General features: G+C 37.2%; 2 protein-coding genes across 5 annotated transcripts in view; both read right to left on the reverse strand.

Moving 5' to 3' along the window:
- LOC107667442 (nuclear cap-binding protein subunit 3) overlaps positions 1–4373 on the reverse strand; it is a 12244-nt gene extending 7871 nt beyond the window's left edge. The window contains exons 1-7 of the mRNA XM_016459116.1: positions 4057–4373; positions 3564–3629; positions 3379–3484; positions 2220–2345; positions 1955–2086; positions 1663–1847; positions 1466–1574 (exon numbers count right to left, since the gene is read on the reverse strand). Coding sequence (XP_016314602.1) covers positions 1466–1574; positions 1663–1847; positions 1955–2086; positions 2220–2345; positions 3379–3484; positions 3564–3629; positions 4057–4239 — 907 coding nt within the window. The 5' untranslated portion in view covers positions 4240–4373. The remainder of the gene's footprint in view (positions 1–1465; positions 1575–1662; positions 1848–1954; positions 2087–2219; positions 2346–3378; positions 3485–3563; positions 3630–4056) is intronic.
- A 1793-nt stretch (positions 4374–6166) lies between these two features.
- The window catches only part of LOC107667436 (rap1 GTPase-activating protein 2-like), a 52634-nt gene continuing 45778 nt past the window's right edge, over positions 6167–13022 (reverse strand). For 3 of the 4 annotated variants that reach the window (XM_016459107.1, XM_016459109.1, XM_016459110.1), the window contains 10 exons: positions 11962–12048; positions 10864–11004; positions 10629–10775; positions 10325–10440; positions 9394–9498; positions 9179–9296; positions 8998–9100; positions 8836–8906; positions 8645–8685; positions 6167–7091 (listed from right to left, as the gene is read on the reverse strand). In XM_016459107.1, coding sequence (XP_016314593.1) covers positions 8677–8685; positions 8836–8906; positions 8998–9100; positions 9179–9296; positions 9394–9498; positions 10325–10440; positions 10629–10775; positions 10864–11004; positions 11962–12048 — 897 coding nt within the window. In that variant the 3' untranslated portion in view covers positions 6167–7091; positions 8645–8676. The remainder of the gene's footprint in view (positions 7092–8644; positions 8686–8835; positions 8907–8997; positions 9101–9178; positions 9297–9393; positions 9499–10324; positions 10441–10628; positions 10776–10863; positions 11005–11961; positions 12049–13022) is intronic. The other variant, XM_016459108.1, reaches the window with a different exon arrangement.

Raw genomic sequence — 13022 nt, forward strand, 5'->3', positions numbered from 1 at the left:
TGTCTCAGTCTCACTGGTGAATTTGGAAGCAAAACAAATTAGAATAAAATAATAATAATAATAATAATTTTATATTATTATTCCTATGACAGTAATAGCCATATATTGTAAAACAATTGCACTGTGAAAGAAATGATTTTTTTTTCAGGTATATTATTTTACCTTACTCTACAGTTGGGAAATTGCAATACTTTTGTCCTAATTTCTACACTTGCAAGCAGGTCCTAAAACTAACTTTCACATCTGCCAGTGGCTGGTGACTTGAGAATTTACCAGAATTTAAAAATAAATATTTTTCTTTGCCATGAAACTGTTTTTGCAAAAAACGGGCAGTTGCTACTACTACAACAACTAAACATATTTAATAAAAAAAGCCATTTGAAATTAGAACCAACCACTGCATTTTAATCAAGATACAAAGATAAAACCTACATGAAACAAAAACAGACAGGCTGAATGAGAACGCAAATTCACAATCTGACAGCAGGTGGCGCTTATGGATCAGCAGTAATAAGAGGGGGAAAAATGCCATCAAAACTTTTGTGAAGTCAGTTCCCTTCAGAAATACATTCATATAAACCCCCACCCCAAAATTTATATTTTTCTTCCGAACAGTGAGCTTACTGTACCTGTACAGTATTTTCACTGTGCGCCTCTGTTAATATTGGGCCATGCATGCAAGAGATAAACCCTTGAGCTTTTATTTTGGCGGAAACTTCAGTTGAGATTTTATTTTGGTGGAAAACTCCAGCTTCGGTGAAAACAGGTTTACAAACATTACTAATTTAATGAAATACTGTAAAACATTTGCCCATTCAAATGTTGAAAATTATGCAAATGTGCAAATTATGCATAACTGGTGGCCGTTGCGTTCCCAAACACGCTAAACTCACAGCACATTCAATAACTGAGTTGACTGCAGTCACCGTGATCTGAGACGCTCTGAGACACGGAAAACACAGGATCACAAGCTGATCGCGTGCACAATGCGTGCGCTTCACTTTGAAACGAGCAGCGCAAACAGACTTGATAAGTCATATTACGCTTTCGGTTTTAATTCGTTTGACGGTTACTTGCAAAACAATGGCGTGAAACACAACGTTAAAGAACTTTTATGTTATATGAGAAGTATAAATATATCTTCGGTTTATGAAACTGTGGCGGGCGCCACAGTCTAGTTAATGAATGGGAAACACTGGCCTATCCTCTCAGGATACCTGGAATTAGTGTTACAAGTACCCTAGTGACATCGTTTTTCCATTTTTGTAGCATAAACACCATCAAACCGATGAAAGCTTCAAATCTTCCAATGTTTCTTTATGGCACTGAAACCTAAAGATGTCTGAGTTCCGCTCCCCGTGCAACTGATACTCGACTGCCATTGGCTCATCTGCGTTCAAGGGGAGGGGCTTACCGATAGGTCAATTCCTTTTATTTGTAGGCAACACTCAAGTATGTTTCTCACCCTGGGTGCCAAAGCGCAAGAACAGCTTGTTGCCTTTGAAGGGCTTGACTGTGGGCCGCAGATCATTCCGGAGAAGAGACTCTTGCTCTGCTTGGGAAAGCAGACTTGTCTAGGATGAAAAAATTAAATACAAGTTGCATAATTAAAAAAAAGAAAAAAAAGAGAGAGAATTACCATCAATAATCTGATTACTTTACCTCTGCGGTTTCCTGTGTTTTCTTTTCGGTCTCTTCCTCAATGTCGCTAGCTTTACTCTCACTGCCATCACTGTTCCTGCTCTTATCTGCTTTCACCACCTTATCTTCGCCATCATCATCATCTACCTCACCTTCCTCCTCCTCCTCATCATCATCATCATCATCAGAGCCACGGTTTCGCCGAGCTGATCAGCAACAATGTGAGAGTTTTGCATCACAAAATTTGGTGGAACACAGTGTCAATTAATGTTCCACAATGAAATCACAAGACTTGTATAACGAGAAGACAAACCTTTCTGCGGCTGGACTGAAAGTTCAGATGGTTTCGAGCTGTCAGTGTTTATGACCTCTTTTTTGTCTGGCATCCGACTCAAGTTAATGAGAGCTCTGGTTGAAGTGATGTCGTCTAGCCACACCACGTTGCCTGGAAACGTGTGATTTGACTATGAGCACCACAATCCAGCTTTAAACAAAACTTTACATGTTTCCAATTCAGATTTGTATGCATTCAACGTATAATTATGACAGTGTGGTAATATCAGTGAGGCTGTACTTACAGGAAGTGTCATCTATCCACTCAATGTGGGCAGGCGGATACTCTTTAAAGTAGCCAAAAACATCCTGAGTGCTCATGTTATCGACTCCACTCATGTGTAGGGCTTCCAGACGCACATTCGGGATCGCTAAAAAGAGAGTGGGAGAGATGTTTAAGGGATAGTTCACTAAAAATTAACACTGGGTCATCATATTCTCAACCTAACATTGTTCCAAACATATATGGATAATAATCATAATACATTTAACAAAATAATACATTTAAAAAAAAGTTGTTTCTGGTCTGTGCAGCTGCTTTTAACAACGAAATAAATTTTGTACACACTTTCCACAACATATCAAAGTGACAACACTTTTCATGAATACTCAAATGAGAAAAAGTCACAAGATTTCAAGGTTATTTCTGACAACGCAAAAAATTGAAATGGGCTGGAAGTCATGATTAAACAGAAGGAGCGACAGATCTTTTCTTCTGTGTTGTAACGTACATCCAAGTGTAACAGATTATTGAAGATGAAAAATGTAAGCTGAACACTTGTTCCATGCATCCATTGTTGACTGGATTTTAAGATGTGAGGGATTTTTAGTGGAGGCAGATGAATGAGAGCTTCCAAGTACAGGTTTAAACGGACTAAATGATTGGAAAAGTCCTGCACAGTGCACACATCACCAAAGACAAGTCTGGTGTATTCGCCATAAGGCCCAGTCATGACAGTTTGATTACATTTTTTTTTTTTAGTTAGCTTTCTATTTGTTCTATTCTATCTACTTGTTTTTCTTTGTGTGTGTGTGTATATGTGTGTGTATAATATATATATATATATATATATATATATATATATACACACACACCTTGCTACGTGTACTGCGTTAGGCTAACCGAGACTTGTCATTTGCACTTATATATTGTTGCTCTTTTGTTAGTTTTGACTGCTTTTATTGTCCTCATTTGTAAGTCGCTTTGGATAAAAGCGTCTGCTAAATGACTAAATGTAAATATAAACATTACAAGGTCAAAACACTCTTTTTAAATTAAACACGCACATATGAATTGCTCACAATATGATGTATAACATGCATTTGAAAAACAGACTGGATGAATTTTAATTTGATGCCGACTTTAAATTAATTGTTGAGCTTTAGCTGTGTAAGATTTATTACCTTTCTTCATCAAATCCCGGTCTAGAACAACATTCCTCTGCGCCAGATTTTCCTCTGCGCGAAAATGAAATCTTCTCGCTCGCTTCTCCTTTTTCTCTATGGCCTCCTGAACACGTACAAATGTTGTGGACAACAGGTACATTAGTAGACCGGCTGATATATTCACACCACCAGCTGACACTTACCGGAGACGTGACATCGATTCCAGTGATAAAGGTGCCAGCCTTATTTTCATAGCGTCTGCTGGTGTCCTGTAGAAATCGTACAGATATCCATGTGATCAGCACACACAACAGAAGCTTTTCACTTGTTAGATTCAAGGTGACCACCTTTTCTACAATATCTACAATGCTTTGTACTGTCTAAATAAACCAGAATAGTTTCAGTTCTTAACCAATTAGTATAGAAATAACAGTGCGCCAAATGAAAAGTCTGTTAGTATTAGGAAACTTGGGCCAGAGAATTACATCACTTTTCCAAGATCCTTCTAAACAACAGACCATCACTACACATTATGCAAATGTAGCATTACCCACCATAAACCCATTACCATAACCTGTTCAAAAGTAGGAATAGTGGCCTAGCTCTGAACTCACCACGTTGGCTTCACCAACGACAGGCTTACTGTACTACGCGAGGCCGTGGCTTGAAAGAGGCCTACGGACTAACGTAACTCACCGGCAACAGCTCATTTAAACTTCGGCGAACAGGGATGGGCTCCAGCTCTGGCTCACCCTCCTCCACCTCCATGGGCTCCGCTTCCCGGGCATCTCGATCCGAGTCTGATTCCGAGTCTGACTCTGACCGATCGGACGCGCTTTCCGACTTCACAGACACCCGCAGGCTGCGCACCGCCGCCATGATCACTCACTAAAACGAGCTCGCGGCTAACGGCTAACTCTCAATGAAGTGAACGCAGCCTCGCGCTAGCTGTGCTAACACTGCTCTCGAGCCTCGCGACACCTAGGTCTCAATCTCCGACAGACAGACAGACAGATAGACAGACAGACAGAAAGAGAGAGAGAGAGAGAGAGAGACAGACAGAGCTCAGGAGACGGGCGCTGCTAATTGTGACCCGCCTTTGACTAAAGAAGATTATGCATTCACTAACATTCATATTTAGGATTTAATGTATTTTTGTGAGTCAGAGAGAAAGAATCCTAATATTAAAGAGTAGAATCAGTGTAATTATTTTTCCAGTCTGCTATAGTAGTAAATGTTAATTAAAATAATTTCACCTAACTAAATTACAAACTACATTTAGTGTAAATTAAGTTTACAAGACATTTTACTGTTAGCCTTGCTTGTGTATTAAAAGCACAATCAGAAAAGCTTTAGGGACTTATAATCACAAATAGTTCTTGGGAATGATTTCAGGGGCCAGTATTAGGATCTAGTATAATGCATTTTACATCAAAATAGGCCATAAAAACCTATTGACCTAAAAACCTAAAACCTGTTTTTTTTTTTTATTTTTTTTTTTTAGGATGCCTTTTAGGCCTACTTGATTTTATTCTCTTATGTATGTGTTTTGTTCCCAGTTTTTCTCACCTTGAGAAGTTTGCTTCAAAGATACTATATAATTTTTTTTATGAATTAATATAAATTAAAAAATAAAAATTAATATACAAATCATGCTTTTTGTGACACAACAAGTTTTACTTCACTGTCTCTGACAAACAGTGGCACTGGTTCATATTATTGTAATTTAGAGATGTTTAGCCTGGGGTCCACAAGATGGTTCTAGGGGGTCTGTGGAAAGGTTCAGAGACAATTGTAAATAATAAAATAAATGAGAATTTATTCTAAATGATTTTAACAAAGGGTTACACTTTATTTTATGCTGTCCTTGTTACAGTGTAACTGGTACTGAGTAATATTAATTAACTACATGTTCTTACTATATGATTAGGGTTTGGCTTAGGGTTACTTGCATGTAATTATACATAATTAATTGTTATTATAACAGTAAGTACATGTAACATGTGTAACAAGGACACCTTAAAATAAAGTGTTACCTAATAAAGCTTTTATTATAAAAAGCATAAATTGTCGAGATGGTCCTCATTGCAGAACACAAGATCCAGGGGATGTGGTTGGATCCAGATCCAACTCCTCCCACCTTACATATACCTAAACCTACCCGTCTCCACCCCCTGATCCCTAAACCCACCCATCTCCACCCCTAAACCTACCATCTCCACCCCCTAGATGTGGATCCAACCCCGCCCCCTGGATCTTTGTTCTGCAGTGAGGGGCTACTGAAATTGTCTGGCTTTAAATTATACAATATAAAACAATCTACAGTTTGACAAAAATGTCATTTTAAATGCCATATTAAAAAATAGTTAATATGTTAGTTCTAAAGTTTGTTTGCATCAGTTGTTTGCAGTATCCATTTATTTATTTACCTTAATGACATTCATGCAGGAAGTATTACTATTAAAGGGGTCATATGATGTTGCTAAAAATAACATTATTTTGTGTATTTGGTGTAATGAAATGTGTTTATGCGGTTTAACCAGTGTATATAAGTGTGGTTTAAGCATCCAAATAATTTTTGGGGCCACTGTATGTCTGTACATCCTGTCATACATCGCTGTTTATCAGATTGAAAGGCCCTGCCTTACATATTGTTGCAACAGTCAGGGGTTGTGTAGCTACAGCATGGCTCACAAATGGAACAAAGGCTTCAAAATACAATATTTTATTTAACAAAATCAACATTGCCATACAGAAACCTTTACACATGTAGCAGTACAATCATAGAGAAATAAATTAACACAGCTCTTTTTGTTAAGCAATTTATACTATAAGGAAACAAAAAATAATTTTACCAAAGACCAGAATGGAGAAGTCCCTTTAAAAGTGTCACATTTCACACATTTCAGCTGTTTGTGACAATAATGGTTTATTCTTCTGTGATCCATGGAATATACACAATAGATATATATACACATATGAGTGGTTTTCTAATATACACAGGATTCAGTCATGGAAGTACCCATTTAAAAAAAAAGTTTAGTACTTCAAGTTTTATTCTAATAATATATATTATAAATAACTCTTCAGGGAACACAGTAGCGGCTGTAAACATCTCCAAACAATGCCTGATTTTAGGGCAGATTTTCAGGGATTGCACAAGTGTTACAGAGGAAAGCAATGTTGTGCTAGCCTATTTTATTATTATTTGACCACTCTAGTGCATTTTAGATTGATTTGTTATTAAATTAATTTGTATAATGATATCTTCCGTGGCCAGTTTCATGAATGTTTTTCCAGCAGTCATAGGGCCGGTCAAGTGCATTTATGTGAGTCTCAAAATACTGTGGAATGTTTCAGGTGCTGGGTATTTTGTTAATTCAAATAAAATGTGTTGTTTTATTACTATTAAGTGAGGATAGTTACTATTATTGACCTGCTAATCCAAGTTTGTATTTTATTAACTCATAAAATACTGGATTATTTATTTTATTTCTTTATTTTTACTGTGAAAGACTTCAAGATGTGCAAAATCAATAAATGTCCCAAGTCAGTACCAGTTGACCAACTGCAGAAACTAGAGGAGATGCTAACTGTGTGCTTAAGCGTGTGTGCTTTATTCCTGTGATGTTCGGATTGGGAGCATAGGCTTGAGTGATGGGTCCCTCCTTAAATTCTCTCCTTCTCAAGTCCTGACAGTGTTTGATCTTCAGTGCTGATCCATTGCTTTTCTGGATGGAGAGTTTAAGGGGTTAGTAAATACCAAATAAGAAATATATTTTTGACATGAACATAACTTAAAGGGGTCATATGATGTTGCTAAAAAGAACATTATTTTTCTATGATTATGAGAGTGCTTTTTATGGCCCATTACAGATATACTGAGAGGTTGTGCTACGAATAATCATTGTCCATCACTCTGATGGATGCTTGTAAATTTCCATCATGCTCTATTTTATTCCATCAGTAAAATATTGAAATGCTAGGTATTTTAATGTGACGTTTATACAGTATATCACAAGAACTTCTGTGGCAACAGCTCTTTTTGTATTAGCAAGAGCTGTGAGTTGTGGGTTCTTGGCTTTTTCCGCCATTATTGAGAGTAACACGATGCATGCGCGTGATGCTGCTGACGTAGAACATGCATGTGCTGCGCCTTGTTTATGAGCAAAGGAAAGCATGTGCATGCGTTGTGTTACTCTCCATAGTGGTGGTAGAAGGTAATTCAGGAGAGAATAATTGTTGAATAAAGTTGTTATTTTTGTTTTTTTTGCGCACAAAAAGTATTATCATAGCTTCATAAAATTATGGTTGAACCACTGATGTCACATGCACTATTTTGTCGAGGTTCTTGGTACCTTTCTGGGCCTTAAATGTGGTAGGACCCTTGCTGTCTTTGGAGGGTCAAAAAGCTCTCAGATTTCATCAAAAATATCTTAATTTGTGTTCTGAAGATGAACGAAGGTCTTACAGGTTTGGAACGACATGAGGGTGAGTAATTAATGACAGAATTTTCATTTTTGGGTGAACTATCCCTTTAACTCATGTCTCTCTCCTGGTCTATTTTAGAGTTTAAAAATCAGCATTCTTTATCTTTACTGTGAAAATGTTTCTTAAGCAGGAAAACACATCACACCAGATACGTTTTTTATCTGACAAAATTACAAAAACAGAATGCGAAACTATCTGTAAATGTTTTCAAAATGTTATAATCCGAGGTTTTTAAACCCTGTCTGAGGACCCCATGGGCCGCAAAACATTCTAGGGAGTTCATGGAAAAGTTCTGAGAAAAATAAAACAAAATATAAACTAATTTTAAAAAACTTCTCCTTTTTTCTGAAGTTGACTTTAAAATTTTTTTATCCATTATTTTGAACTCACACACTCACTTCAAAACCAGACACTGCAAAAACTGTCATTAGAGACATCAAGGCAATTTTAAGCAAACTGAAACACAGGATGTACATAATATTTGTGCAATATAGTATGTCTTCTCTTAAAGGATAAAATATGACGTTTCTGAAGAAAATGGTTAGAAAAATTATAATTATCATCAATTATATGTACCCAAAATGATAGAACGACTAAATGAGTCTTCAGACATGAAATTAAAAGTTATCTTTATAATTTAGGAAGGAGGTTACAATGGGAATCATCAAATTTGGGGGTCTGTGGCATCAAAAAGTGTGAACAATTAAGAAATAATAATTTCAGTATATGCAGCCTCTGGTTTTACTTCTCCCCCAAGACTATGTGCTATTTATGAATTACATGAGTAACTTACAATGGTTCTGGTCGTCTTTGACGTTCTCTTTGCTAATGTCCCTGTGAAATAAGAATTCAAAGTCACCAATCAATGATTAAACTTACATTAAAACACACACAGTCAACCAAATGACTAAACAACCAAAGAAACACTACAGAGAATGATAGAGAATGAAAGAGCAACAACAAAGTCATAAAATTAAGTCTTACAGCAGTGGACTGGCTCAATCTGTCAAAGCGGAACTTCAGATTGGATCTGGGTGAGGTCTTATTCCTAAAATCTATTCATAGAGAGATATGCAAAAACATATAACTCATTAAGCTGTAAATTTTGAATTCAAATGTCGAATGTGAGGGAAGCATCTCAAATACCTGTTGGACTGCGGCACATGATCACTGGCGTTCCTGCGCCCTGCCCCTCTGTGCTCAGAGAGCCAAAGACTGGTGAGAGACTAGGAGAAATCTGGAGGCTGCTCTGAAGACATGAGAGAACAGACTTAACATGCACACTTCTTACAGCAACATTAATGAACATGAAGACACATTTACATACAGGCTCTTTCTCCTCCAGAGTCTCTGGGTCTCCTGCAGCACTGCTGAAGCTGCTGGTGCTGGAGGAGGATCGAGAGATATCTGGTCTTCCACTGACCTCCTTCAGCTTGAGAGATGGCCTGTAAAAACAGAGAGGGAAAAAAGAAAGAAAGAAAGTATTATTAGCTATTAAGAATACACATTTATTAAGTACCAGTAACGAAACAGAAAATTTACCTCTCATTGCTCAGGATCTCAGGAGAGCTAGGATTGGACGACGTCTCTGACCTCACTTCCTGTGACAGATGACCATTATCTAGACTTCTTTGATCACATAGGACACTAAAATGACAGACAAACCAAAGAAAAATACATTTATCAATTGTTGAGCATTTTAGAGCATGTGTGTATGTGTGTGTGTGTGTGTAATGTGTTTGCAGTGCTGTCAAAGTACACTTAAAGGGATAGTTCACCCAAAAATGTCATTAATTACTTACCCTCATGTCGTTCCAAACCCGTAAGAACTCCGTTCATCTTCGGAACACAAATAAAGATATTTTTGATGCATTCTGTGAGCTCTCTGACCCTCCCATAGACATCAAGTGTCCTTACACGATCAACGTCCAGAAACGTAGCAAGGAGATTATTAAATTACGGTTGAACCCCTGATGTCACATGGATTATTTTACCGATCTCCTTCCTACGTTTCTGGACGTTGATCGTGTAAGGACACTTGATGTCTAAGGGAGGGTCAGAGAGCTCACAGAATGCATCAAAAATATCTTTATTTGTGTTCCGAAGATGATGTTTACTTCGTTTATGCTTTGATTTGAACGAAAACAACGTATCCGCGTGGCGCAGCTGACACAAAACAGCATACTGGATGGAGAGCTCTCAGATTCCATCAAAAATATCTTGATTTGTGTTTTGAAGATGAACGGAGGTCTTACAGGTTTGGAACAACATGAGGGGGAGTAATTAATGACAAAATGTACATTTTTGGGTGAACTATCCCTTTAATTTTGGAAACAATTATTCAACTTTTTTGTTTTTATAATATCATCTTTATAATAACAATATTTTTAGTACACAGTTTGTAATTTGTATACATGAAAATATTAGCATATTTATTAAATAGGCCTATGTATTTTTTGTGTATTTGTCGGACCTGCGTGTGTGGCGCTCTGGCTGTCCGTCCATACTGGTGTGTAGCCGTGGGAACAGCCCTGAGCATCTCTTCACCGGGCTCTTCAGAGGAGACTTGGTGCTCAATGTCACTGGAGACTAAAAATATATAAAAAAGGGTTTTGTTTTTTAAAATCACATGTAGGGTTAATTAAACAAATCAAGTTATATTAAAATAATTAAAGTGAACTACAAAGTTATTACACTGTGGCTGTTACCACACTAACTTGGCCTTTCAGATCCAGTTTATTTGTGTATCTGTGTTGTGAACGTAAGAAGATGCTCACAGAGTTCTTGGCAGCCTCAGTGTTGCTGTGTGTCAGACCGACTCCGCTCAGGCTGGTAGGAACGCCTCCTCCGCCCGGAGAGCAGCGGCCGTGTTTCTGGGAGCCCACCATCGCCTCCATAGAGTGACTACGCACGCGCATCGCCCGCTGAGACCGACACAAGACATTAAAAGGATAGTTCACCATTTTGACAAGCTGCATGTGAATATGACGGCTGATCTTTTTGACTTTATACCTTAATAGACTCCAGTATTCCTCCATGTCCTCCGTTCTCCATCCTCTCTTCATCTGCACTGAGGGGATGGCCCAGCATTGCCTGTGTGCGCTTGTGTAACTCATTATGAAGGTTATCTAGCAGTTCTGTTCGTGTTCTCTCCTATTTCACAACCACAAAACATATTATTACATGTTCTATTGACACTGAACTTACTGATTTTAAATTTGGAGTCCCAGAAACCCAAATGATATACACCATTAAAAAAAAATTGGGGCCAGTAAGAATAGAAAGAAATTAATACTTTTATTTAGCAAAGAGGCATTACATTCAACGGTCAAATGTGACAGTTATGACATTTATAATGTTACAAAAAGATTTACTTTTCACAAAAATGCAGTTTTTTTTTTTTTTACTTTCTATGCATTAAATACTCATGAAAAAACGTATCACTGTTTCCACAAATAATAAATGCTTCTTGAACACCAAATCAGCATATTTGAATGATTTCTGAAGGATCATGTGACACTGAAGACTGGAGTAATGATGCTGAGAATTCAACTTTGCCAACACAGCAATAAATTACACTTTAAAATATATTCAACTAGAAAACAATTTTACATTATAACAACATTTCACAATATTTACTTTATTTTTGATCAAATAAATTCAGCCTTGGTGAGCGTAAGAGACTTTTCGAAATTTTCAAAAACAACTTTTGATTGGTATTGTACAGTGTACAAACTAAATGAATTGCTTATTTTCCTTTCTAATTCTTGTAATATGTGAAAATTCATTGTATTTATTTGTTTAATATTTAAGGTATCTATTACCCCAAATAAGTAATGTAACACTTTTAATGAAGGGCGTTTAAAGAGAGTTATCATGTTTGGTTTATAATCTAATCTCATATGATTTGGAAAAGCCAAGAAGTATCAAGTATTTAAGTTTTTTTCTTCGAGCTATTAAAATGGCCTTGGGGTCTCTGAGGCCCCCAATACAACATAAGGATTAACCATTCAGAGATTGTGGCAAAGCAGAATCTTTTCAGGCTTTTGCTGTTCAAATGTACATCAGGACTTTAATGCGGTAATAAATGATGCTCTATTGTTTCCTCACCTCAAGCTTGGCAAATCGGCTTGACCTGTAGCATGCCAGCTCTGCATTGATGAGCTTGGTCAGTAGAAACTCTCTGAATTCTGGACCCTAAGAGAGAATAGAATGACACGGCAAATATAACAAAGATGCAAGAGCAGCCTTAAAAGACAATGACATGACATAATCTTGCCTGTAATAAGCAAATGTGACCTTCAGAAAAACAATAATGTGACAGCAAACTGGCTGCCCTGCAAAATGTCATTTTCTTTATTAGTTTTTGCTTTGCTTTCCCGTAAAAATATTGCAATATTCATAAAACAAGATCAATTTACTTGAAAAGCAAACATTCATAAAAGATTCGGAGAATACACGTTTTCCTTTCTTGTTTTAAGCATACCCTCAACTAAAAACTGTTCGATTTATGCTTTAAAAATGGGCAACGTTGTAAAAAAATTTGAGATATAATCTAAAAAATATCTTAAAAATGTCTTTATATATTATGCAAATTTTCTCCAAGTAAACTAATATTTTTGAAGGGTGTTGAGATATTCTAAATGGAAAACAAGACAAAAATACTAATATAAAAAAATGCAGTGTGGATGTAACGCCCCTGTGGACTGTTTATTGTGGTTTCTTCCCCTTTTGTTGGTTTAGCCCATACTATCATTAGTTAATTACCCTCATTGTGATCACCTGTCTGCCACTAATTATCCACCCTATATTAGTTCCTGTCTGTCTGAGCCTTAGGGGTCGGTTATTGTGAATGTTACCCCGAGTGTGTGTGTCTCATCTTCCTGAATCTGCCTTGTTGTGTCTACATTAAATATCTTTATTGGAATTCTTGTCGTCCTCGTCATCCTGCCTGCCTCCACACACCGTGACCGTGACAGAATAACCGACCCAAAAGTAAAGTATAGCGGCGTCTTTCCCCTCGTTTGTTTTTCCGGTTTTTGTCAGTTTTTATTTTTTCGTGTTATGGATTACCCCGCCTTCCAAATCCTCCTGCTGGAGCAGGGGGAACGCTCTCTTGAGAACCACACGAATGACTTTCTGTCCCTGGTTCACCTCACGCACTACCCGGC

The sequence above is a fragment of the Sinocyclocheilus anshuiensis genome, unplaced genomic scaffold (assembly GCF_001515605.1).
Source record: "Sinocyclocheilus anshuiensis isolate Anshui unplaced genomic scaffold, SAMN03320099.WGS_v1.1 scaffold1389, whole genome shotgun sequence".
In the NCBI taxonomy this organism is placed as follows: domain Eukaryota; kingdom Metazoa; phylum Chordata; class Actinopteri; order Cypriniformes; family Cyprinidae; genus Sinocyclocheilus; species Sinocyclocheilus anshuiensis.